At 45.1% G+C, this 26,902-nt stretch overlaps 2 protein-coding genes across 5 annotated transcripts in view; both read left to right on the top strand.

Annotated features, from left to right (window-relative positions):
- The window catches only part of MTCL2 (microtubule crosslinking factor 2), a 69,221-nt gene extending 60,334 nt beyond the window's left edge, over positions 1-8,887 (top strand). Inside the window, exon 15 of the mRNA XM_012755072.3 lies at positions 206-8,887. Within this exon, the coding sequence (XP_012610526.2) occupies positions 206-358 (153 nt within the window). The 3' untranslated portion in view covers positions 359-8,887. The remainder of the gene's footprint in view (positions 1-205) is intronic.
- Positions 8,888-11,583: 2,696 nt separating this feature from the next.
- DSN1 (DSN1 component of MIS12 kinetochore complex) lies at positions 11,584-26,591 on the top strand. 4 transcript variants are annotated; one of them, XM_076011105.1, is made up of 11 exons: positions 11,584-11,709; positions 13,433-13,481; positions 13,718-14,038; positions 16,430-16,503; positions 17,139-17,211; positions 20,077-20,164; positions 21,887-21,946; positions 22,354-22,428; positions 23,850-23,982; positions 24,856-24,943; positions 25,832-26,591. In XM_076011105.1, the coding sequence occupies exons 2-11, from the start codon at positions 13,448-13,450 to the stop codon at positions 25,930-25,932; spliced, it is 1,047 nt and encodes a 348-aa protein (XP_075867220.1). In that variant the 5' UTR covers positions 11,584-11,709; positions 13,433-13,447; the 3' UTR covers positions 25,933-26,591. The 4 variants fall into 4 exon arrangements, with proteins under 4 accessions (XP_075867220.1, XP_012610528.1, XP_012610529.1 ...); XM_012755074.3 differs by having other exon boundaries at positions 11,584-11,714; XM_012755075.3 differs by having other exon boundaries at positions 11,584-11,800.
- The last annotated feature ends 311 nt before the right edge of the window (positions 26,592-26,902 follow it).

Here is a 26,902-nt window from a genome sequence, read left to right as displayed (position 1 = left end):
TGAGCCACAGCGCCCGGCCTCCATTACTGTTCTAATGGGAGAATAGCAATAAAAAGAAAAATTGATTCAGTGAAGGGCTGCAGGCCCTGGCACTGGCCCATTGGTGTATGGGCACAGCTGAGTCCAGATTCCTTGCCTGGCTGGCCACCCGGCTCCTGGTGGCACGTGATTCCTGGCTCCTGACTTCCTGCCTCTCTCTTCCTAGGATGCCGTTTGTGACTGTAGCACCCAGTCTCTCACCTCCTGCTTCGCCCGGCCGTCCCGCTCTGCTATCCGCCACTCTCCTTCCAAGTGCAAGCTGCACCCTTCAGAGTCCAGCTGGGGCGGGGAGGAGAGGGCGGCCCCCCCCAGCGAGTGACAGAGCGGCAGAGCTCCCCGCCTCAACCAGCCTGGTCCCTGGAGAGCAGGAGGGACCCAGCAGAGAGGAGGCGAGGGGGTGCGCCCTCAGCATCGCCCAGCCCTGGAGGCAGCAGCAGCTGCACCACTGCCAGCGAGCAGCTCTCACATCAAGGTAAAGCGGGGTCTCCTGCTGACTGCTGGGTGGTGAGCCCCAACTTCCCAGGGGAAGGCAATGAGTGGGAGAAAGACACAAACTGGGCTTTGGAAGCACCAACCGAGAGATCCGTCGAGAGCCGATCCTGGGGTCCTAAGGCAGAGCTTTGCCTGGTTCTACCCACGCCCACTTCTTGGAAGAGCCCGGGAAGGGTACATTTCCGGCCATGCCCTTGAGGAAGAGGGCTCGGAGAGATGTTCCCTGCTGATCTCACGCCCCTTCGCTGGGGGGTGACACCACTGAGAAGAGCAGGCTTTGCTGCAGGGCTCGACGAGGGGCTCCTGGCGGAGCTGGGCTGGGCATCACCCATCACCATCACCTCCTTCCCTCCACCCCCCCCCAGCCCTGCTGCCCTGGGTTTCCAGGACTCGGGGGTATGATAGGGCTGCAGCCAAGGCCAAGTGCCTGCTGGGCATCCTGGAGCCCTGGATCTCCCTGCCTGCAGCCTGGATGCAGCAAGAACTGGGAGGCGAGGTGGGAATGTGTGGGGCTCAGGGTTGGGGAGCTTTTGGAGTTGCCTCCCCTGCCAAGGTGACTCAGGCGGGCCCCAACCTTTTCAGGAGACTTCGTGAGGACAGAAATAGGTAGAGTCAGTCTTAAGACCTGGTGCATAGATAAATGCCTGAATGCCCACTGCCTTGATCTCGGGGCCTCTTTTGCTGGCGCCGTGTCTCCACTGTGTTTACATCCTGCAGCTGCTGGGGACAAAGACACTCCCTGTAGGAGACTCCTGGTCGGCCAGGTCAGGTCACGGAGAACTCCAAGAGGCCAGTGCCCAGGACGCAGCAGTGGGCCGGGGCCTGGAAACACATTTCTTGCCTAGATTGTTTATTTGAATTTTTCTTATTATAAATATTTAAGGCGGTTTACTTTATTTTAATAATTTAATTTACCCCCAAAGTCCCTAAGGTAATTTATTGGAGGTCAAGACACATATTCTTGCCACTGGGACAATGTGGGCCTTCTAACAGCATAGACAGCGTGGGGCCCCTCACGTGGACAAGGCCACTCAGCAGCCAGGCCTGGACACCTCGCCCTGGTCTCCTGGTCAGTCTTGGAGGGCCCCTCCCCAGAGCGGGAGCCCCGCTGATGGCTCCCCGACACTGCTGGCCTTTCGGCCTCAGAGCACTACTTGTCACTCCACACCTGGTACTTGCCTGGCCCCAGCAGTCAGTTTGTAAACACCCGCTGACAGGGTGGAGGGCTGGACTAATGTCACCACTCCCCAAGCATTCTCCATTTGCCTTCTCCTTTTCCTCCCTCCCTCCGACACCTTTTTTGTGTGTGTGCGTCCAATGTGGATTACTAAGGCTCTATTAAGAGCACGGAGAACACGGAGATCCCTCCAAGTTCCCCAAGTGAGAACTCGCAGGAAAACAGGACTGAACTTCGAGGACATTGTTTATTGCAGCTTTGCACATGGACCTGCGAGTGTCTACGAGCCTGCCTCAGTTCTCACCAGCCTGCCAGCCTTTTCACCAGCCTCTCTGCTTAGCCTCTGGCCGTTCACAGCTCTTCTCCCAGCCCCAGCTCCACTGCCTGCTGTTCCCCACATCCCGGGTGAGCTGCCCGAGCCATTGGTTGGATTGCAACACGGCTCGTTGCAGCGTGGGGAGGAGGGCCTCACATTCCTCCCCCTTGGTGCCAACGAACCATTTGGGCTGCATACACGCCCGCGCACACACAGACGTCAGCCCTCCTGTAACTGGCTGGGGACCCAGAATGGAAACACCAGGACAGATCGGCTCCTCTGCAGAATTCCTTATCCGGAAGAACAAAGGCCAGCAGCTTTGCTAGTTTGCCCCCAGGACTCAGGAGACACTCCTGCACGCCCACCTGCCACCAGTTCCCGTCCCACCCTTCCAGCACCACCTGGACCAGCTTGCCTGAGTCCTTTGTCTCCCTTCCCTGTAGGCTGAATATCAGGGTCGTGCCAGTCCCAGCCGCATCCTCATGCCATGGTGACGTGTGTGGGCAGAGCAGGCAGGCCAGTAGAGCTGTGGCCACTTTGCATCTGGGGTGCTGCTGCGCCCACCCAAGAGGTCAAGGGGACCCTCCAAGGTTTTCTCCAGGTGAGGGGACTCACACCAGGCCACAAGCCACCAGAGATCTTGTGCCACCTCCCAGAGCTGCAGAGGGCCAGGGAGGCTTCACTCCTGGCCTAGGGGAAAAATCCCCATGAGACCTGAACCCCAAGGCCTGTGGCCCACTCAGCCTTACCGTCGCCCTCATCCAAGACTGTCCTTGCCATCTTCGTTGTCTCGGCATCCAGGCCCCCTGGCCCCTAGCCACTGTCTGGGGCTCCAGATCTCCCAGTTTCTACGTCCTGCATGCCACTGTGCAAGGCCACTCGTCACTGTTCCTGCAGAAGCCTCTGGACGTGGGGCTTGATGGGGTTGAAAATGTTACATGTAAATATTGGTTTGGTTTGGTTTGGTTTTTAGCATTTTACTTGGTAACTGGTTGTGTTTTCCTTTTTAGGGTGGGGGGATTGGTTTGTAAAAACTTTTTGCTCTTTTGGAATGTAATTTTTAAGTTTATTTGTTTCTTCAAATGCCTTCTAAGTCTTGGTAACATTCCCAAAGCAGAAAACTGCCTGACCCACAGTGGGGATTCCCTGGAGGATTGGGTCCCAGGAAGGAACGCCGCCCTTCCCTTTTTCCTCTTCTGCTGTGCCCCTTCCTTCCTCTCCTCTCTGTCCTTCTTTCCCTTTTTCTCATCTCTGCTCTCTTCAACCAAAGTCCCAAGGAATCCTGGCATCCCCATCCCCTACAGACTGCTTAGCTTGAGTCCATGGGGTTGGCACCAGTTGGTTGGGGGGGAAATGGGGGACAGGTTGGCACGATTGACCCTAAACTGGGTAACCTCACATTGCTTATGTCTGACCTCTTCTCACAAGCAAATCAGACCCTTCCAGGGGCAACGGTGACTTTATTGGAATGAAATTCAAACTACTTTGGTGCACCTACAGCTCTTATGTGCAGCCTGCATGTGCAAGATACCAGAGTCCAATTCCCTGTCCCCCACCAGCTCTTTCCCCACCAAAGGCTGACCTCCAAGAGGTCTTGCTTTCTATGAACTCAAAATGGCTCCACCCCTTGGTGTCCCCAGGGACAGTCTTCTACCAGCTGGCCTTCCAGGTGACAAAGTCAAGCGCCCAAAGTCTTGACTCTCTTGCCCTCTTGTACCTGGAGGCCAATGTGGCTCCATGATACCCACTCCCATGTACCTTTCATGGTTTCATCACCCCACCTCTTCTTCTCATGCCCACCCAATGTCCAGGTGTGTCCTCCCTCTCCCCTCCCATCCAGAGTGTCCCTCGTTTCTAGCCTCACCAGACCCCTAAGCTCCCACTTCCTCTTTGTTAATAATAGCAATGCCCTGCACATCCTGCCCAAGGCACTGCACTGTTTAGAAATCGCTTCCCCAAACTATATCTCTTTCAGAGCTCTCAGGGACAACTCTGGGAGGCAGCCTGGGCAGGACAGATCAGGGCTGTTGTTTGGCTGATGAGGAAACGGAGGTGCAGGTCTCCGCAGGGCACCCAACTAGGAAGTCATCAAGTTTAGATGAGAACTTGGGTCCACTGGATCCCCCAGTCCAACTCTGTCCTGCTTGCTGTGCAAACCCACTGCTCCACTGGGGGCTTTGTGTGGATATAGGACACTTAGAAAATAGCATTGGTCAACCTAGACATGAAAAAAAGCCACTTCAGATTCCTAGACCTGTGTGTTCCAAAGGGTGGTCTGGGGTCCCCCTTTATGAGAACCCTCTGAGGGCATGCTCAAAATGCAGATCCCTGGGCTCCACCTTGGCCTTCTCTCAGGGGGCTCCTAACCACCATTGGCTACACAGTTGGTGTTCACGGCCCTGACCATCAGGCCATTTTTCTTTTAACCAATAACTATAATGCTGTTATCTTAAAAAGAGCACTGAGATGGGACTTAAGGGGCCGGGTACTCAACCAAACTCTTCATTTAATTACTCTAAGGATTTCCAAAAGGCATCAGGAGCCATTTACAATCCTAGTCATAAGTGTTCAATAAGATAACAAAAATAGAAAGTCAAAAAGCAAGACGAATTATTCTTCAAATCTACATATTGCAATTCCCATAACCATATAATTCAGTTTTATTCTTGAGTTTCCTGGCAGCAATGGTAAAAAGAAACACATCAAGCTTTATAATTCTCATCATCTAATCATGGGAAGCAAGCATGTTTGTTCCAGGAAACAAAATCTTCTGCTACTAAATTATAGCATGTGTCCTTTCTGCAAAGGCCTCTGAGCCAGTCTGAGCCAGTTGAAGTTTTAGCAGGTGAACCTAAGAAACAAGGATGCTGTCCAGGTGACTTATTTAAAAAAATAATAATAAACTGTCACCAACTCGAATGATCTTGGCCAGATCATGTAGCTACTCTGTGCCTCGGTTTCCCCAGCTATAAAGTGGGCATGATGTCCTACCTCAGGTAGCTGTGGTGGGGACCAAACACAATGCTGTGCCTACTGGTCTTCTTGGAAAAGCACAAGGTTCTACAGTAAACAGATCACACTCAGTGTCTGCTGGCCAGCCTCTCAGTGCCCTGCCCCTGGGGGGTGACACTCACCACCACTCCCACTAGTCTTCATGAGGAGAAAGGAAATCATAACATAATCTGGACCAATCCCTTCCCCTGCTTTTTTTTTTTTTAATTGTAGAAAATACACATAACAAAAATTCACCATTTTAACCTTTTTTTTTTTTTTTTTTTTTTTTGTAGACAGGGTCTTGCTCTGTCACTGGGGCTGGAGTGGAGTGCAAGTGGCCTGATGGTAGCTTACTGCAACGTCCAACTCCCACGCTGAAGCCTCTTGAGTAGCTGGCACTACAGGTGTGTGCCATCACTCCCAGCTGTTTTTTTTATATTTTGTAGAGACAGGAGTCTCACTGTTGCCCAGGCTGGTCTTGAACTCCTGGCTTCAAGTGATCCTACTACCTCAGCCTCACAAAGCGCTAGGATTACAGGCGTGAGCTGCCACACCTGAACCCACTTTAACCATTTTTTTTTTTTTTTTTGAGACAGAGTCTCACTCTGTTGCCCCGGCTAGAGTGCCGTGGCATCAGCCTAGCTCACAGCAACCTCAAACTCCTAGGCTCAAGCAATCCTTCTGCCTCAGCCTCCCTAGTAGCTGGGACTACAGGCATGTGCCACCATGCCCGCTAATTTTCTCTATATATTTTTAGTTGGCCAATTAATTTCTTTCTATTTTTTAGTAGAGACGGGGTTTCACTCTTGCTCAGGCTGGTTTTAAACTCCTGACCTTGCTTGAGCGATCCACCCACCTTGGCCTCCCAAAGTGCTAGGATTACAGGCGTGAGCCACCACACCCAGTCACACTTTAACCATTTTTAAGTGGCTTTCAGTATATTCGTGATGTTGCGTAACCATGGCCACTGTCCATTTCCAGAACTTTTTCATCATCTCAAACTGAAACTCTACCCACCAAACCATAACTCCCCCTCCCACTGCCCCAGTCCCTAGTAACCTCTACTTTACTTATTTTCTCTATAGTTTTGTCTTTTCTAGATGCCTCCTGTATGTAGAGCCATACAGTATTTGTCCTGTGTTCAGCCCCCTCATTTTCTTAGAAGAGGAATCAGTCCCAGAGAAGGGAGTGGCTTACCCAAGGTCACACGGAAAACCAGAGGCAGGGCCCAGATCAGATCCCAGGATTCCTGACTCCCAGCAGGTGCTGTATCCTCAGTGGCCAATGAGAACTGCCCTGCCTTTCTGCGATCTTGGTTGAGCCCCTTCCTCTCTGTGGGCTCAGTCTGTTTGCTTCCTACCGCCAACCCATGCTCTCTTTTACTAACGTCTCCCAAAGCCTCCCCTCCTGCCTCCTCTTCTCCTTGGCTGGTTCCTGCCAGCAGATGGTGGCCCTGGTGCCTGGCTAGGTTTTCCTCTTCTGGCCCTGGGCTTACTGTCCCATCCAGCCATCAGTCCTCCAAAGATGTCCTCCCCAGCACTCCTCCTCCCTCCCCTGGATTTTCCTGTAACCTCAGCACCCCTGCCAGCCCGAACTCCAGCACACATTCCTGTTCTATCAGGGGGTGCTCTTGTCGGTATTCTCCCAACTCCAGTATTTGCTCTCAAATCTGATGGTGTCCTGGGTTCTGTGTTTATGTATTTTGTGTTTTCTCACACCAAAAGGGGCCCCTTTCCCCAATGCATCAGGCAGCACCAGTGCTGCCATCCCTGCTCTCGCTGGGCTTGCCTCACCCCAGCAACCCCCTAGTCCAGAAAGACGTTCCGTAGTGCCATCCTTGAGCCACACCGTCTCCTCTGTCCACAGCCTGCCAGCCGCAGCCCTGGCACTTCCCATGGGTATGTGGTGGGGGTGGGGACCTGGATCCTGTTATTCCTCCTTTACCCTGCCCAGTCCTGGGTGGCCTTGGTTGTAAAGTGGATGCCTCCTGACTTGGGTTCTTCTTCCCCTCTCTCTGGTCATCTGTCCATCTGTCTGACCGTTTGATATCCAACCATCCCCTCTCCTCTCCCCTGGGCCTCACCACCTTGAGAACAGCTTGTCCTGCCAGAACCTACAGTTTCCCCTGGCTCTCTACCCCTTACCCCTCCCAACCCAACAGCGTTTGCAATTTGCAGAATCCCCATATGCAAGATGCAAAGGAGACTGAGGACACCCACTGCTTGGGGCTCCTCCCCACTGCCTGCCCTGCTACTCCTCCCTCACCTTCCTCAGACCCCCTCTTGAGTTTGTCTGTCCCATCTGTCTGCTCCCCTCCCTTCCTGCCCTTCAGTTCTCTAGACACCATGCCCAAGGCAAGGAGCTTCTGTTTTCTCCAAAACATCCTCGAAGGGCTGAGGCAGGCAGGGCCTGACTGCCTTGCCACACACCATTCTGAAGCCACTCAAACCACTCGGGACCTCGGCTGATGATCTGGAGACCTGACCAAGTCTGGGCAGATCTCTTAACTTCTCTGGCCCTCCCAGCTTTATGATCCTGTGATGTTTTGGGGTCCTGCAGCCCCACCCTTTCTCCATTGGGCCTTGGTATCCTGGCTCCTCTCTGAGCTCTGCCACTGATCTCTGTGCCTTAGCTTACTTCTCCGCACAGGGGGCTCACCCAAAGACCATTGCCGGCAGCTTCCCAGATATTACGGTGCCTCTGAGGTTAGGCTTTGCCCTTTGTGGCCCAGCTCCTTAGCACTGCCCAGGAGCACCAGGTTGCTAAGGATGAGGTGACTGGGGGCAACGTTCTAGGCCAGTGGTTCTTCTATTGTGTCCCAGCAGCAGGAACATCACCTACCTGGGAATTTGATAGAAGTGCAAACTATTGGCACCACTCAAGACCCACTGAATTAGAACTTGTGGTGTGGGGTCCTGCAAGCTGGGTTTAAGGAGCCTTCCAGATAATTCTGACATGCACGAGAGTCTGCCAACTGCCCATCTAGGTTAGCAGTTACTGCAGCCCAGGGAGGGACTGGGGCTGGCCCAGGCCAAGAACAGGTGGAAAACACCAACATCATCTGGACTCCTGCAATTGGGAACCCTCCTCCCCTACCCTGTAGTCTCTCCTCTTTCTAGGAGTTGGAGAGCCTGGAGAAGGCATACACGTTTCCTTTCCCTGCTCCTGGCTTGGTTCCAGCCCTGCTCACCTCTCCCACTCGTCTTGGTTTTAAAAGGGCTGTGTGGGTAGTGTCAGCCAGGTAGGGGGTGGGAGTCCTGGGGAGGTAGGAGGCAAAAGACCATGTCCTTTTATCCCTTGGGAACCTCACCATAGGCCAGATGGCCTCTCTTCAAATGGAAAGAAACCTAACTCCACAAGGAAAGAACCCTCAATCCCCCAGCTCCTCCTCCTCCCAACCCCAGGGAGACCTTGGAGACAGTGCCAAAAGACAGCTCCAACCCCCAGCAGCTGGAAAGAGAGCCAGAAGCTGCCCTTCCTCATCCGGCTCCCCTCCCCAGCCCCCGCCAATACTGTGAAGCCCCCTTCTCACTCAGCCTGGTTTCCTGGTGAGGGTCCTGCAGTCGTGGGCCCTGGGGGACCCCCAGGGAAAGGCCACCGGGAGGGAAGGGACCAAGGGCATCCTTGGGCCAACTGTCCACCTCTCTTGTTCACTGTTCTTGCCTTCCCACTTTTGTCTTCAAAAGGCTCCTTCCCAGGATGGATTGGGTGCTAGGACAACTACAGTCCAATCCACCAGCTCTCCCTGCCCCTGTGTCTTACTTCAGACATGAGAATAACTGTACAGTGTAAACTTACAAAGCGTTTTTAATGGTTGTAGATTGGAAATAAAGTATGTCATATGAACAGTTGCTGTGAACTTGGCCTCCTCTGATTTCTCTAGCTGGATGGGTGGGGTCTCCAACAGATTTGAAACCTGATTCCATCCCACCCATGGTTGCCTGAGAAGGGGGGAGCCCTGGGAATGCCACAGCCAGCTGGCTGGTTTGGAGTCACTTGGGAGGGACCACCAGATGTTCTGGTTGTAGACAGTTGATATTTCAGCATCTCCCACCAAGTGTGATATGACCACTGAGAAACACATGCAGAGTATTGAAAACAAAAATAGAATTGGACTTTTCTACAAAAGACTTAAAAAAATGTATCAGGGAAAAAAGGACACTTTTAGATGTGTGTTAATTATCTATTGCAATGTTACTAATTATCCCCAAACATTTATTATATCCCATAGATGCTGTCAGTCAGGAATTTAGGAGCTAGGCAGTTCTGATTCGGGGTCGCACGCAGGAGGCTGCAGTCATTTGAATGCCTGATTGGGATGGAAGATCCATTCGCAAGGGGGTCAATTCACACACCTGGCAAATCAGTGCTGGTTGTAGGAGGCCTCAGTTCCTTACCATGTGGACCTCTCCATAGGGCTGCTTGTGTGTCCTCGCAGCATGGGGGCTAGCTTCCCCCAGAGCAAGTGATCTATGAGAGAGCAGGGTGGAAGTCACAATGTCTTTTACAGCTAGCCTTGGAAGCCCCATAGTATAATTTCTGTGATATCTTGTTTTTTGGGTTTTTTTGAGACAGAGTCTCGCTTTGTTGCCCAGGCTAGAGTGAGTGCCGTGGCGTCAGCCTAGCTCACAGCAACCTCAAACTCCTGGGCTCAAGCAATCCTTCTGCCTCAGCCTCCCGAGTAGCTGGGAGTACAGGCATGTGCCACCATTCCCAGCTAATTTTTTCTATATATATTAGTTGGCCAATTAATTTCTTTCTATTTATAGTAGAGACGAGGGTCTCACTCTTGCTCAGGCTGGTTTCGAACTCCTGACCTCGAGCAATCTGCCCGCCTCGGCCTCCCAGAGTGCTAGGATTACAGGCGTGAGCCACCACGCCCAGCCTTCTGTGATATCTTATTGGTTATATAGACCAGCTCTCTTCAAAGTAGGAGGGGACCACACAAGGGCATGAACACCCAGCAGCAGGGATCATTGGTGCCATCTTGGAAGCTGGCAATTACATGCTATTTTTATAGATCTCTTAAGACCCAGGCCTGTGCTAGGCACTGATACAAAAAAATATAAGATGGGCCTAGAAAATAGGAAATCAAATGTCAATGGCAGGGAGCAGCCCGGGATACTCGGGGAGTCCAGAGGAATCAGGAAATGCTTCACAGAGAAAAAGGACATCTGAACTGACACCTAAGGTAGACATAATGACCAAGTGAAGGGGGTGGTGATGTGTTGTAGGCAGGAGTCTCAGGAGAAGTAGTTCCAGGGAGAGGGTATAGCATGTGTGAAAGCCCAGTAGAAAGAGAGCAGAGCAGAACTAGGGAACTGAAAGAGGCTGGATCACATCACACAGTGCCTTTTAGAGAGAAAAATTTTATACATCCTGTGGACAGGAGGGAGCCATGAGAGAATTCAAAGCAGGGAAAGGACATAGAGGATTTATTAGGCCTGGATTCCATGAAGTAATATTCTCAGTGTGGCCCTAGCTGGGGACATTCTGTTCTGTTCTTGGGACATTGACAAATTAGGAGTTTAGGAGGAGGGCAAGCATAGAAGGAACTGGGTTACCTTTGAGCCCCAGAAAGTGCAATTCAGGGAACCAAGAGCAAATTTCTGCTTTCAGATGGCTGTTGGAGCCAGCAGAGCAGAACCACAGGGTGGAAATTTCAGGAAGGCAGATTTCTGCTTTCCATCAGAAAACTTTTCCAAGGACCACAACTGCTATGGAAGGATGACCACAGTCAGCTCTAGCTGCCTCTCCTCAACCCCTTTCAGACTTTGTGGGCTGCTCTTAATTCAACATTTGGAGGTTTCAGATCTGAAAGTAAGGACTGTGCAAATCCAAGGGGACATTTTGGTGGCGCCAATCTGGGTGCTGAGGAAGCAGCCTGCTGTCTGGAGCCTCCCAGGCCTGCAAGGAATAATGCAACAGGTACAACTTCCTGGGAGCACAGAAGGGACATCGGGTTTTCACCCTGGGGCCACAGAGTAAGCTTTGAAAAAGATGATTCTTTAGCAAGGCTTACAATTGGAGAATTTTGCTAGGAAAAGCAAAGAAGGACTTTCCAGGCCGAGGGAATGGCTTTAGCAAAGCAAGCAAGTTTGAGAAGGGGGTGTCCTGGAATGAGGCTGGAAAGGAGAGTGCTTGAACTTTGCCGTGTATGGAAGGGCAGAAGGAGACAAAATCCTAAAGCAAGAGTGGGATAGGCTAAGGCAAACGGAGCTTAGAGCTCCAGTCCACTCTGTGGGGAGTCACGGCCCACATTTTTGGAGTTAAGAAGATAAAGGGAGGGGGGAACCATGGCCTAGGCAGGGTATCAGATACAGACGCCCTCTGATGCACTGTATTCCTTCGGCAAGTATCTCTCTGGGCCTCTGTTTCCCCATCTTGGATGGAATTTGGGGACTGTCGGGCGCAAAAGGACTCGATACTGTGGCAAGTCCCCGGAGGGGTGCAGCAGGGAAGGAGATGACGTGACTGTGAGGACCCGGAAGGACTCGGGTACGAGGGGCGGAGTCAGCAGGAGCGGCGAACCCGATGTACGCATGCGCGTTGCGAAGGGAGACGTTCTGCGCGCGCTCCCGAGAGGCCCGGAGGCTGCGCATGCGTCTTAGGTTGGCGGGAGTTTCCGAAGCGGCGAAAGTGGCGTAGAGGCGGACGGCGCACCCTACCTGCCCCAGGGAGGACCATCTCAGTGAGGCAAGGGGCAGCTGGGGCCGTAGAGAGTGACCTGTGGCCTTGTGTTTCAGGGACGAGGCTCGGGACTGGACAGGCGTCGCTCTGAGGTCAGAGAGTCGCAGACTTCTTCCCTGTTATGGCCCTGCTCGCCCGCTCACCAGCTTCTTGGGCGTCGGCCCCTCGGCCCAGGCTGTCTCGCTGCTCCCCGTTCCCCTGACAGCGGACACTGTGGGGCACGGGGGCCGCTGAGACCTCCTCGCGGGTGAAATGAGACCCGAGGGAGGGCCACGCCCCCGGTTAGAGGGTTGTCTGCAAAGCCAGCGGTCTAGATACTCCAGAGAAGTGGTTAAGGACTGTGCAGAGGTTAGAAGTGACAGGCCTGGGTTTGAATTCGCCTCTGCCCCCAGAATGGCTGTCTAAGAATCTTGGGCCAGGTTTTTTGCCCCTCTGAACCTCAGTTCCCCTATCTACAAAGTGGAGTTAGCAGTGTTCATGGAGTTGTGGAAGGGATCAAGTGGGATAATGTTACTCTTGCATAGTACAGGTCCTGGCAAATAGTAAGCTCGTAACAAATGACAGTTGTTGCTGTTATTATCCTAGTTGCATCTGTGTGATAGTAAAGACTGTGAGGATTGAGATCCTTGAGCGACCCCTCCTAGTTGTTACCTTTTCCATATTGTCTTTCCCAATATATTCATTTCTCTTTACTAAGCACCCACACAGACAGATTTCTGCTGGGAAGGAGGGGTAGCATGGAAGATAAAGAGATGCCTCCGTCATGGCCCTGCCCTCTTCCAGTCAGTTGTCCCTTAGAGACACTAGGAATACTAATTCGGTCTTGCTGGGGAGACAGACATATAAATAGATTTTATAGCCAGTGCTAGGGAGACTAAGGGGTGTAGTGTGTAGCCACCAACTCTGTTGAAGAGAAGTGGTTGGGAAGGATGAATAAATTTTACAGGTAGAAGGACAGATGTGTGCAAGGATTGAAAAATAGCACAGGGAGACTGGTGCAGTGTCTTGCACCTATAGTTCCAGCTACTCCGGAGGCTGAGGCCAGGGGAACACTTGAGGCTAGGAGTTTGAGACCAGCCTAGGTGATATAGTGAGACCCCATCTCTTAAAAAATAAAAAAGTAGTACAGGGAATAGGAGTGGCAGGAGAAGGCAGGAATAGGTAGATTAGGATGAGCTTGTGAAAGGTATTGAATATGCTTTTTAAAACCTCCGCAGCTGTCTAAAGAGTGGATTAGAGAGGAGCAATTGGATATAGGAAAACCAATGAAGAGACTGATAGTGGGGGGCGGGGGAGCAGAAATAATGAGAACTGAGCTACTAACAGTGGGAATGGAGAAAAGACTTAGAGGTACTACTGGTAGAATGGATAGGACTTTGGAGCTGGAAAGCTAAGAATAAGAAGTAAAGGATAATAAGGTTTTTCTAGTTTGGAAGATCAGGTAAATCATAGTGTTATCAACATAATTAGCAAATTCTGGATAAGTTAAATACAAAATAATTGGAAAGTAAGGTAGGGTGTTATGGGAGATGTGAGTATTTCTAGCAATAAGTTCTGTAGAAATTCAGAATAGGAGATGTTGACCCCTGTTGATACTCTCTATGGAGGAGGTGGGTGAGGGCAGTTCAGAGAGGCTGGAAACCACAGGACTTATACTGGCTGCTATTCTACTAAGAACGGAGCAAAAATGTGAACAACAGATCACCTCATTTTCCTATTTTCAGAGTTACCCACCTAGGATGACTTCGGTGACTAGATCAGAGATCACAGAAGGTAAGTATTGTAGTGAAATTCAGTACCTCTTGCCTTGGGTTCAGGCATCTGAGCTATACTCAAATCCTTTCCTGGCTCCTGGTGGATTTGGAATTGCTTATTCTTGTATTTGCTGTAATACATCCTCAATGATTCCATGATCTGGGGCATACATTTTCTTTTTCCACCTTTTTGCACAGATACTTAGTTGTGGTGGGTTTGATTTTGTATCTTGACTTTTTTGTAACAAACGCTAGAAGAACCACCAGTGACGTCTAAGACTTATGATCATCAATTGGAATCAAGTCTCGGCCCTGTGGAAGTGTTTACTAAATCATCTGCCTCCCTGGAGATGACTCAAGGTGTTGCAAAAGAAAGAATTTACCTTGACTCTAGCCTTATAAAAGGGGGAAATTGTGATCCCAGCCACCAGGAAGGACTTCAGTCAAGGTCCCTTCATTTGTCTACTCAAGAACAATCTGCACATCATCAAGACAGGAGGCAATCCTGGCGGAGAGCAAGTATGAAAGAAACAAACCGGCGGAAGTCACTGCCTCCCATTCACCATGGCATCACAGGTGGGGTGCTATTGCTATTGCATAAGAGAGTGACGTTCCAGCTCAGATAAGAGGCAGTGAGGTATGTTAGTATGATATAGTGAGACCCCATTGATTAAAAAAATAAAAAAAACAGTACAGGAAATAGAAGTGGCAGGAGAGAACAGGAATAGGTAGGTTAAGACTAGATTGTGTGTATGGAAGCTGACTTCATCTAAAAAAAAAAAAGACTAGATTTTGAAAGCTGTTGAATAGATGTGACTTTGAGCAAATCACTTCACCTCTTTGAGCCTCAGTTTCCTTATCTATAAAATGGAGATAATACTACTTAACCTTGTGGGGAGGTTCTACATTTATAAGTACTGTTGTCAAACACCTACTAAGTGTTCAGTATTATTGCTGTTTAGATCATATGATTAGCTGCCACAAACAGAAATTCTGATTTTTAATTGTTCATTCACCTCTGCTAGGATGAGAAACATTAAAAATTTCTTCCTGTGGCTTTCTGCCTCATACCCTAAAGTGGAACAGAAGGTGCTTGGGTTGATATCTGATTTTAGCCTTTATAACTAGAAATACCTCAGAGGGAAGATGCACATAGAAATATCCAGAGTGAAAACCTAGTTTTTAGGGATGCTGTATTTGAACTTGATTTGTGTTATTCTGTGTGAATTTATAATGGTAACTATCTCAGCAAGCATCAAAGTACAGGATGTAATGTGGAAAGTTTAGCACATTTCAGGAAGAGCATACTATTTAATAGCCTTGTGCTCTTGAGCAGATTATTTAACCTTCTTTGCTCTAAGGTCCTCATCAGTAAACTGGGGATGAAATAGTACCTATCTGACAGGGTTGTGTGCAGATTAAATGAATTGACATATAACAGTACTTGGCACATGTTAAGCTATGTTAAGCTATTGTGATTACTTTTAAGGTATTACTTCACTTCCAGGTGGTCTGATGTGTAGAAGGAAATCTGGGTAAAAACAGTCACCTAGCACACCAGAAAATTGCTGCTGTAATGCCCATACGTTTTACTCCCTAGATGTGCCAAGAAAACATTAGTGCTTCCTCCAGATTAGCCCTACCCTCAGCTCTGTGCCAGAGCATTTAGGTTTAAAATTCTGTATAACAAAAAAATCACTAACATAATAGGATTGGTTATCGCCTAGTTATTCCTGGCCACCTGCCAGGTTTCCTTGGTTATAGGCAGAAAGTATCCTGTTTTTCTTGACTAACAGTGGTGATAATTAATCAAGAGAGGAGACAAGAGAACTTTGAAAACAGCCAGCTGAAGCTGCAGGGCAAAAAGATATGTAGTTCTCAGAATTCCCAAAGCAAATTTCCTTTGCCATATAATTATATTTAAATGGGCATAATTGAAAAAACAGTATCTACATCTTGCAGTTGCCTGAGGATATGGTGGCATAATTATGTAAAATAACCAGCCAATTCAGTCTGATAATTCACTGTGTGACCTTGGGCAAGTTACTTATTACTCTACAGCCTTTGTACCTGTGTCATGTATCATCAAAATGGAATTAAGCCAGCCTGAGCAACATAGCAAGACCCTATCTCTACAAGAAATTAAAAAATTAACCAGGTGTAGTGGTGCATGCCTATAGTCCCAGCTGCTTGGGAGGCTGAGGCAGGAGCATTGCGTGAGCCCAGGAGTTTGAGGTTGCAGTGAGCTGTGATGATGCCACTGCATTCTAGTCCAGGTGACAGAGTGAGATTTTGTCTGGAAAAAAAAAATTAAAAATTAAATGGAATTAAGATACTTGCCTTAAAGTTTAATGAACATTTAGTAAGATGCTTTTATATAGCAAGTGTTCAACAACTGTTAGCTACTAATATTATCAGGCTGTTATAGAGTGACAGGATGGTATTAGTGGGAAAAGCATGGCTCTTAATCACACACTTGGATTTGAATTCTGGCTCTCCCAATTTCTGGCCTCAAACAAGTAATTTCTCCTCTGAGCTTCAGTTTCCCCATTTGTAAAATGGAACTCATAGAGTTTATAAGAGCTCTTAAGACAGTGTGTTTAAAGCACCTTGTAGCCTCTCTTATAAAAATGTTCAAATGTTCCCAGATCCTTTCTTAAAATAGTGAATATGAATCATCAAAAAAAAAGTTACTTTATTTTTTATCTACCTTGTTTAATAAAACAAGACTTTAATGTTATACATAGATTCTCATAACATTTTTTTTAAGTTTGGATGTACAAGTAGGAAAACTTCATTCCTCAGTAGTCCTGAAAATTAGATGGAAAAAATAGAATTTTCACTTTAATCAGAGAAGGCTGCGTCTTACCTTAAGTTGGACTGCATCAAGAGGGAGGAAATTTTTCAGTTTTGTTACTCTGCTAACTGTAAGTATTTAGTTCCTTAAATCTGACAATATTTTGTTAGAGCTCAGCAGGTCCATCAGTGTCAATTTAGCAGAAAGCAAACGGCTTGCCTGTCTCCTGCTTTCCAGTTTCCAGGTGAGATTCTAAGGACTGAGTAATTTTTTTTTAACTGCAATTGTGACCTCTAAGAGATATCAATACTGTGTGATTAACCTATAAAGATTAAAAGATGTTTCTCTTTGGTGGGATTAATTTAACAGCCAGATTTAATCCTAGCAGCTGATTTCTCTTTGGCTGGGCTTTCTACCAGTCCCACTGGTGCTGTTGCAGCTAACTGAGCAGCTAACAGAGATTTCCCCAATATAGTAAATGATGAGAATTTGAAATGGGTAGAGAGATAAAAATCTAAATTATTATGGACATTTGATGTCTGACTACATGCTAAATCAATATATGACCCATGTTATATAGTTTTTTATTAAAGTTATATTGTATCTTATATTGCTAACTAGTGTTTATATCTGTTTAGATAAGCAAGTAATTTGTGTGAATACAATAACCATTTTTCCCTGAGCCAAAAATAAAAATGCATAGTCTGAGCAACAAAGAGTTTTTTCCCTAATCTATTTATTTGTTTATGTGGAAAGTCTTAGGTATAAAAATTAAATTATATTTAGTTTCACATTTATTGAACATCATAAAGTTACATGAATTTAGGACTGGCCTGGGAAATTTTGATTGTTATACTGAAAATGCTTTTCTTTATTTAGTTCTCTGTTCAGAAACTTGAACCTTTCCTAAGGGACTCTAAGGGCTTCAGTGTTGAAAGTTTTAGAGACAAAGGTAAGTTGCTAAGAATAGATGGGTGAGCTTTGACCCTGGGAAGCCAAAGCCTCCTTTGCAGGATCCCCGTTTACAAAAGCTGCTCCCTCATTAAACCAACTCCCTTTTTATTCCTAATCGCAAGAATTTATCCTTATAAAGCTCAGAGGGTATAAAAATGAGAAGTAATCCTCCCTTCTACTCAGATCCCTAGTCTTAGCTCCTCTCCCCAGAGGCAGCTATAGCCACCAGTTTCTTGTGTATCCCTGCAGAGATATTCACTGCTTTTCCATATATTCATTAAAATCGTATGAATAACTGTGTGTGCTGTTGTATACTTTGTCTTTTCTTTTTAACCTAACAATTTATCTTGCAAATTGTTCCATATCACACATGTAGAGCTGCCTTGACATTTTGATAGCCACGTAATATTCCATTATATAAATAAACCATATTTGATTTAACCAGTTCTTTACTGGTGGGCTTTTGGGGGTATTTTTTTAGTCTTTTGCTATTAAAATGAATAGTGTAATGAATTCATTTTTTGTACTTGCTTTTTGGCTCATATGCAAGTAAAAATTAGATAAATTCCTAGAACTGGAATTAACTTGTTCAAATGAAATGATAGGAATTATGAGTTTGCCTTCCAGAGAGGTTGTATTAGTTTATTCTCTCACTAGCAATATATCCAAGTACCTGTTTTCTCACATTCTCACCAACAGTTTTATCAAATTTTTAGATTTTCCTACTATTTTATAAGTGATAGAAAATATTTTATAGTTTTAATTTGTGTTCCATTTTCTTTTGAAGAAGATAAGCATTTTTTCATATTTTTGGAACTATTTGTACTTTATTTTCTATGTCTTGTCTATTCATATCTTTGTCCATTTTTTAAAATTGGGATGTTGGCTCTTTTTTTTTTTTTTTTTTTTTTTTTTTTTTGAGACAGAGTCTCGCTTTGTTATCCAGGCTAGAGTGAGTGCCGTGGCGCCAGCCTAGCTCACAGCAACCTCAAACTCCTGGGCTCAAGCAATCCTCCTGCCTCAGCCTCCCACGTAGCTGGGACTACAGGCATGTGCCACCATGCCCGGCTAATTTTTTATATATATATCAGTTGGCCAATTAATTTCTTTGTATTTATAGTAGAGACGGGGTCTCGCTCTTGCTCAGGCTGGTTTTGAACTCCTGACCTTGAGCAATCCGCCCGCCTCGGCCTCCCAAGAGCTAGGATTACAGGCGTGAGCCACAGCGCCCGGCCTGGCTCTTTTATATTGATTTGTAAGAACTATTTATATAGTAAAGAAATTAGCTATTTATCTTTTTTTATTTTTTTATTTTTTTGAGACAGAGTCTTGCTCGGATGCCCGGACTAGAGTGCCATGGCGTCAGCTTGACTCACAGCAACCTCAAACTCCTGGGCTCAAGCGATCCTCCTGCCTTAGCCTCCCGAGTAGCTGGGACTACAGGCATGCGACAGACACCATGCCCGGCTAATTTTTTCTGTATATTTTTAGTTGTCCAGCTAATTTCTTTCTTTTTTTTTTTGAGACAGAGTCTTCCTTTGTTGCCCAGGCTAGAGTGAGTCCCGTGGCGTCAGCCTAGCTCACAGCAACCTCAATCTCCTGGGCTCAAGCAATCCTCCTGCCTCAGCCTCCCGAGTAGCTGGTACTACAGGCATGCGCCACCATGCCTTGCTCATTTTTTCTATATATATTAGTTGGCCAATTAATTTCTTTCTATTTATAGTAGAGACAGGGTCTCCCTCTTGCTCAGGCTGGTCTCGAACTGCTGACCTTCACTGATCCTCCCACCTCAGCCTCCCAGAGTGCTAGGATTACAGGCATGCTGTTTATCTTTGATATAAGTTAAAAATATTCTTTGCTAGGAATTGATTTTCAACTTTCTAGAAACTACGTATTTTCCTAATAGTGTAAATGGGCAATCATCCAGGATCAGAAATCCTCAATGTTACCTACTTGAAAGACCTCAGGCTTATTTGACAGTTGAAATTGTTTATCTCAGAATTGTACCATCACCATAATTAAAGTAAATATGCCAGGGTTATCTTGATAGGTAATTAACATAACCTTTCCCCTCTGCATTCTTCACCTGAATATAATAGTGGACTCTCCAAGTCTACCTATTTTCACCTCATGCCCATAATTTTTTATTTGCCTTTTATTACATTCTTGCCTTTTGCCTGACTTCTGTAATATTTTCTCTTCCAATGCTAGCAATTCAAATCTCTTGAAAAGAATGAAATATTAATGCCAATACACTTTTTTTTTTTTTTTTTTTTGAGACAGAGTCTCACTTTGTTGCCCAGGCTAGAGTGAGTGCCGTGGCGTCAGCCTGGCTCACAGCAACCTCAATCTCCGGGGCTCAGTGATCCTACTGCCTCAGCCTCCTGAGTAGTTGGGACTACAGGCATGCGCCACCATGCCCGGCTAATTTTTTGTATATATATTTTTAGTTGGTCAATTAATTTATTTCTATTTTTGGTAGAGACGGGGTCTCGCTCAGGCTGGTTTTGAACTCCTGACCTTGAGCAATCCGCCCGCCTCGGCCTCCCAAAGTGCTAGGATTACAGGCGTGAGCCACCACGCCTGGCCCCAATACACTTTTTAAACTGCTTTTTCACTAGTCATTTATAAAACTATTTATCATAAATGCCAAAGAGGAATTGTTTTCCATTTTATCTATACCTACCAGAGAAAAAAACCTTTCTGTAAATTTATACGATTTTTTTTGGTGGGTAGGAGGGCCAAAATGTAACAGGGGACCTTAGAGCTGAGGCTACCTTAAGTATGTTATATCTTTGTCAGCAGCTCATTATGAAAATTTATATTCTCTTCATTTTATAACATTTAAATTTGTTTTCTTTAGCATCTTCTCTTTCTGAAGAATTTAAGCATTTTGCAGATAGACTGGAAAGTGATGGGACTCTACAAAAATGTTTTGAAGATTCAAATGGGTAAGAGCAGTTCCCCTTCTGTCCTAAACTATAATTGAATTCAGACTTTTGGTTATAACTAGAAAGTTGTTCATTCACTCAACAAACATTTATCCAGCATCTTATGTACCAGTCTTTTTTAGATACTGGGAATATAGTGATAGGTAAGTGAAGCATTGAATCTTGTCATACATTGTAATAAAGGAAATAGTCAAACAGATACGTAGAAAATAATGAGTTCACAGATAGTGATAATCTAGGAAGTCAATAAATATGATAGTGAGGGCATGAGCAGCTTTAGCTAGAGTGCTCGGAAAAGACCTCTAGTGCCTTGACCTTTGGACTGAGATCTGTGAGACCTGAATGGTGAGAAGGAATCAGCCATGAAAAGATGAGGGGAAAAGCATTCTTTTTTTTTTCTTTTTTTTTTTTTAAAGTCAATACTGAGGTTGATGGGAAAAGCATTCTTTAGATCTTTGCTAGTCATGCAAAATGAGAGAAACTTTTGTTCTTTGGCTCTTTTTTTTTTTTTTATAATCTTTTTTTTTTTTTCTCTCTTTTACAGGTAACAGTCTTACAGGTGTATAGATGTTCTTTGGCTCTTGGCAAGCAAGAACATAAGCAGGAATTTAAAAATCTTACTCCCCAAACTGGTAGTTTCTCTACAGGGACAAGGCTAGCATCTCCAACCCCCATTCCTACCCTGTAACAAATCATGTCACTTGGGCCTACATCATGAACTTTTAAGTTTTGACTTCAAAAAGTCTACTTTTGACTGGGCGAGGTGGCTCATGCCTGTAATCCTAGCACTCTGGGAGGCAAAGGCAGGTGGATCATTTGAGCTCAGGAGTTTGCGACCAGCCTAAGCAAGAGCGAGACCCTGTCTCTACTAAAAATAGAAAGAAATTACTCGGACAGCTAAAAATATACAGAAAAAAGTAACCAGGCATGGTGGCGCATTCCTGTAGTCCCAGCTACTCGGGAGGCTGAGGCAGAAGGATTGCCTGAGCCCAGGAGTTTGAGGTTGCTATGAGTTAGGCTGATACAACAGCACTCTAGCCCAGGCAACAAAGTAAGACTCTGTCTCAAAAAAAAAAAAAAAAGGTCTACTCTTCCATGGAGTCTTAGGATTGACATTGCTTGTCAGGAATTGAAAAATATTTTAGCTTAACATAGCATCTCTTAATGTAGTGTGTTTAAGCATAGGCTACTGCATCTCAGCCAGAGGTGGTAGAGGCTGAGTGTTACAGGCATTGGTAGAAAAAAATAAATAGTAGCATAACTAATTTGTCTTTGACAGGTAGAGTACCAAGTACTTCTGCAATATTTTGGCATTTTCAGTGCCTACTTTTTTTCCTCATTAGAATTACACAGCTGAGCTGAGCCATTAACAGTAGGAATCAAAGTTGGTGAGCTGGGTGGAGCCAGAAAACACAGAGTCTTCAGTGCCAGATTAGTGAGTTTTGACTTTTCTTCTGTATGCAGTAGAGAGTCACAGAGATTTTAAGCAAGCCAAAAAATTAAAAGGAATATTTTAAGAAAGGTTAATCTGGCCAGGGTTTGAATTGGAATTGATGAGAGATAGAACATAAAGAGATACTGTAGAATGCTATTACCTAGTGCAAAAGTGAAAGATAAAAATTACGAATATTTTATTGCCATTAAAATTATGTAAGGCATTATATTCAATCAAGTGTTTTTTGAAAGAGTCATGTTAATCTCATAATCATGTCTGTTTTCCAGAAAAGCATCAGATTTGTCTCTGGCAGCATCAGTGGCTGAGATGAAGGAATACATAACAAAGTAAGTGAAAATGTGCAAACTTTTGTTGGAAAATCGAAATTCATTCTCCACCTGGGGAAAATAACTAAACCTGGGAAAAATGAATAGTAAGCATTGTGTTCAGAGAGTCAGTGCTAATACATCAATACCAGAAATTAGAAGGCTGTATATTGAGAATTTTAGAGGCTCTACTGATGGCCGGTTTCATAGAGTGTAGTCTGGGGAATAGGATGCTAATTTGATTTTAAGAACTCAGGTTTGATTTGATTAAATTAATGTTCTCTGAATGGGTCAAGCCTTCCTTTTATGGCCTTTTGACTCACATTTTATAACCAGATTATACACCTAACTTACTTATTGTTGCCCTGAGTGATTCAGAATGAGATGATAAAAAAAATCAACTGAATTTTTTTTTCCTTATTCTATAGGTTTTCTTTAGAACGTCAGACTTGGGATCAGCTCTTACTGCGCTACCAGGAGGAGGCTGAAGAGATATCATCCAGGTTAGATCTATGAATTGGAAATAAGCTATCTTTTTACCTTGTGGAGTTTTATTTTAGTTTATTTCATTTCTGTTGGCACAAATTGAATGATGAATCCTATCTTACAGGCCAATCAGCTCAGCAAGCCTCTATAAAGTCTATATTATTAATAGCAATCTCTGACCATAAATGGAACATGAGGGAGAAGGAGAGGAGAGTTGGTGTCATCAGTTGCAGTCTAAGAACAGAATTCCCTTTGTTCTGTGTCCTTGACTGCCATTTCACATCCTGGGGGAGACAGGCACATCTCTGCCTTATACCTGGCAACTTAGGGCCAGGAAAGATAGTCAAGGTACTTCAGTGACCACATAGCTTCTGGGCTGCAGGTTTGGGGGATGCCCCTGGCTAGGACCTTTGTAGAGACACAAAGACATGAAAGGGGGTGGCAAAGGAGGGTGTAAGCAGAGAGGATCTTTGATTGTGTCTTAAAGGCAGAGCAAAGTGGGAAAGTGCTAGAGTTTGATTTAGTTGAACATCTAAGCCAGTGGTTTTAAGCTTGTTTTCTAAACTGAATCTTAGTTAGAAACCCAACTACAAAATGTTAGCTAAAACCCTAATTGCAAAAACGTCCTCTGTGTAGAGAGAGGCTTTGAAGAACATGGTTCGAAAACCTTTCCCAAACTGGCCATGATGGTTATCAGTTACTTTATTCACCCCTTATTCTTTTTATTAAGATAGATAATGGGTAAGATGGCAGTTTGAAAATAAAAAACTTTTGTGGTAAAGCTTATAGGTTAAGAGGAAAGCTTCTGGAAACAGACTTTGTTCAGGGCCTTGGGCAAGTCACTTAATCTCTGAGTGAGCCTGAGTTTCCTCATTTGAAAATGGGATATACCTATCTTCATTGGGTTATTGAGAATGTTAAATGAAGTTAAATGGAAAGTGCCTAGTAGTATCTGGCACCTACTGAACACCCAGTAAATTGTAGTATTTGTTACTAGTTAGTAAAGGGTTATCCTCAGTTTTCATGAACTCTCACTCCTATTCAGTTATTTTAGATAATTGAGGTAGGCTATCATTTTTTTGGTAAATGATCATAGACATTGAATAGCAAGCTTTGGTTTCACTGTACCCCAAGTATAGTCCTTGTATATGGACCTTACTGTTAGGTGGAGTCAACTGACCTGAAGTGTCCAGCATTTCCTGGAATCCACAGGTATAAAAACATTAACACTAGACAATTGTTGAGAACCTCTTATTAACAAGAGAGCTGCCCAATACCTAGGGTAGGTTAGAAGAAACTGATTCAGCCTTATAGAAGGTTTTTTCCCAAGATAATCTTTGATATCGTTCCTAGAAAATGATTATAAAATTCCTTGAAAGTTCTTTTGCTTTTTTTGTTTTGTTTTGTTTTGTTTTGTTTTGTTTTGTTTTGTTTTTAGAGGTTCTACTGAAGCCAAAGTGGAACCCGTTACATATCTTGGGTCTTCCCAAAGTGAAGTTCTTAATACAAAGCCTGACTACCAGAAAATATTACAGAACCAGAACAAAGTTTTTGATTGTATGGAATTGGTGGTAAGTGGGCTCATGTTTATTTTGTTGAGTTATCCAGCTTTGTTACCTTATAATCCTTAGAAATTAAAAGACCTGGAGAATGTATATAATAAGTATATTCAGCTCCACCTTGGGAAAACATGGAGAGACAATTAAAAAAATAATAAACAAGTAACTGTACAGTGGTAAGAGCTAATAAAGCAGGGGAAGGGGGACAGAGTACAGAGAGGGTGGCAGGTTGCTATTTAATATAGTGCGGTTATTGAAAGCCCCTCCAAGATGCCATTTGAACAGAGACTTGAATGAAATGAGCCATGAGAATATATGGGGAATAGTATTGTGTCAATCCAGGTATCAACAGAAAGCAGATGGCATTTGAAATAGAGTAATTCAAAAAGAGTTCATTTTCAAAGAGCCTATGTATGAAGGTGTGGATATTGGGGAAACACAAGGGTTAGTGAAGTAATCTGGGGCTTAGAGGCAGCAGAGCTCTAAGAGGAGGGAGGATCACTTACTGTTGCACCTGGGGGAAGAAAGTCACAAAGTTGGCTGCTTTGAAAGAGTCATACCTTCAGTTAAGGGACATAGCTAACGCAAAATGACCCTTCTGAGAGCAAGCCTGACCTCATTCAGCTCCTTCCCACTTGGGCTCCCTCTTGGCCATACCCAACAAGAAGGCAGAGGACATGGCATCCTGTTGGTAGAGATCGTACGGGTCAGCTTCCTGGGACAGAGAGCAGCCTGGGGAAGACAGGAGCAAACAGAATGGCATAAACATTCCACGTTGGAAGAACAGCAAGCCCAGAGCTCCTGAGTATGAGCTTGCCTGATGGGTTTGAGGAACATCTGAGAAGCCATGGACCCTTGTAGCTCACAGCTGTCTTTTGTCTGCAGATGGATGAGTTGCAAGGATCTGTGAAGCAGCTGCAAGCCTTTATGGATGAAAGTACCCAGTGCTTCCAGAAGGTGTCATTACAGCTCGGTAAGCTTGTCTCTTGAGGGGACCAGAGCTTGGGCCTTACTTGATAGTCTTTGGGATACAAACTGCCCTTCAAAGCATATGGTCCCAGAGAGTAAGACCTGTATCCAGTAATTTGTTTGTCTCCCCACAATAATATGTTGTGAGTACTCAGAGTTGATGGGAAATTTGTAGATATAAATTCCACAGAAGCACAGTGGACTAAGAATTAAATTCCCATGAACTGTTGTTTTGGTAAATACATGATTTAAAAAATACCCATTCCTGGCCAGGCGTGGTGGCTCATGCCTGTAATCCTAACACTCTGGAGGCTGAGGTGGGAAGATCGCTTGAGCTCAGAAGTTTGAGACCAGCCTCAGCGAGAGTGAGACCCTGTCTCTACTAAAAATAGTAAAAATTAGCCGGGCATGGTAGCACACCTGAAGTCCCAGCTACATGAGAGGCTGAGGCAGGAGGATCGCTTGAGCCCAGGAGTTTGAGGTTGCTGTGAGCTTGGCTGATGCCACTGCACTCTAGGCTGGGCAACAGAGTAAGACTCAGTCTCAAAAAAAAAAAACCGAAAAAAAACCCAAAAACGATTCCCTTTTCCCTCTTCATTTTTCAAGAATCTGCTAAGTGACACTGACAGTACTTTTCCATAGCTTTTCCTTACCTCCTCCCACCCCTAATTATTTGCTATACACATCTTGATTTTCTTATTCATCACATCATATTATGGTTGTAATGGTGGCTGTCTTTTTTATCAGAGTGCCATATCCTTAGGGACCGAGACTCTCTTATTTGTCATTGTAATGCCCTTCAATGTCTGACAGTGTCCACTCATTAAGTTTTCAATAAATGTTATTTATGTGAATTCAATAGAAATTTAACTTTGGCTTCTTTTTTCTGCAGGGAAGAGAAGTGTGCAACAATTAGATCCTTCGCCAGCTCGAAAACTACTCAAGCTTCGCCTGCAGAACCCGCCTGCTGCACATGGATCTGGATCTTGTTAGTGACCGTATGCAGCTTTTCTGCCACAGGGTGCTCAAGAGGAGAGGAATTGAAAGAGTACCCTAGCACATGGTGACTGTGTGGAGATTTCTGCCCTTTTGCCTTTGAAGATAATTTGCTGACTGTCGAGCACTTTGACTTTTTCCTAAAAGTGATGGAATTTATGCATCCAAAAGAACATTGTATAGACCTTTTTTCCATAGATGTACAAAATGCTTGAAATTTCTTTTTTGAAATGACCTTCTAAACCAGTTGCTCATTGTTTTAAATATCCTTCATGATCAGAAATCTTTATCCTTTGAAGATATTTTTCAGGTTTTGAAACAACCCAAAGGCTTTAGAACCAAGTCTAATGAAACATTTTAGAAGCCAAGTTGGGTTCCACATGTAAAGGAATAATACTAATTTTCTAGTGTGGCTATGTAGGCTATTTTAGATAGAAGAGTTTTGAGCATTGTTTGCATCATTGGGATACATATATCACTTCACAAGGTGTCCAATTTGAAGGAAATACCACACATTATATCCTGTTATGTATAGTCTGCTTTAGTTTTAATATTGAGTTACCTCCTACATCCTGGATTCATAGCAAGAAGGGGCCCTGTACCACTTTTAATTGTTCTTTGTTTATAATCTACATTATAAAATCATATATAATTCCCTTGTCTTTGTGTGTGTTTTGAGTACATACAAAAATTTAAAAAGTAAGACAGGGGTTAGCAGAAAATAGGATTCTTTGCCAAGCTGCTGAAATGAACAGTAATGGTGAGATATGCCTCAGCATTAATTACCAATAAAACACCAACTTATTATTAATGTTTCTTAATTGTCTGATCCCACTAATGGGACAACACTCATTTCATTTAAACACCCAGTCATAATCTTAAGCCTTAAAGCATCAGTTAATGGAAATTGATAGGCCATGCACAGTGGCTCACCCCTGTAATCCTAGTACTTTGGGAGGCCGAGATG

Source organism: Microcebus murinus, chromosome 16 (assembly GCF_040939455.1).
Source record: "Microcebus murinus isolate Inina chromosome 16, M.murinus_Inina_mat1.0, whole genome shotgun sequence".
Classification (NCBI taxonomy): Eukaryota; Metazoa; Chordata; class Mammalia; order Primates; family Cheirogaleidae; genus Microcebus; species Microcebus murinus.
This window is presented reverse-complemented; position numbering and strand designations above follow the sequence as displayed.

What these genes read in the sequence shown, in the direction of transcription:
- DSN1 (XM_076011105.1), top strand. Translation starts at nt 13,448, where the DNA reads ATGACTTCGGTGACTAGATCAGAGATCACAGAAG. An exon ending in TGAAAGTTTTAGAGACAAAG is followed by an intron (nt 17,212 to 20,076) that starts GTAAGTTGCTAA and finishes TGTTTTCTTTAG; the next exon opens with CATCTTCTCTTTCTGAAGAA. An exon ending in TGTTTTGAAGATTCAAATGG is followed by an intron (nt 20,165 to 21,886) that starts GTAAGAGCAGTT and finishes TCTGTTTTCCAG; the next exon opens with AAAAGCATCAGATTTGTCTC.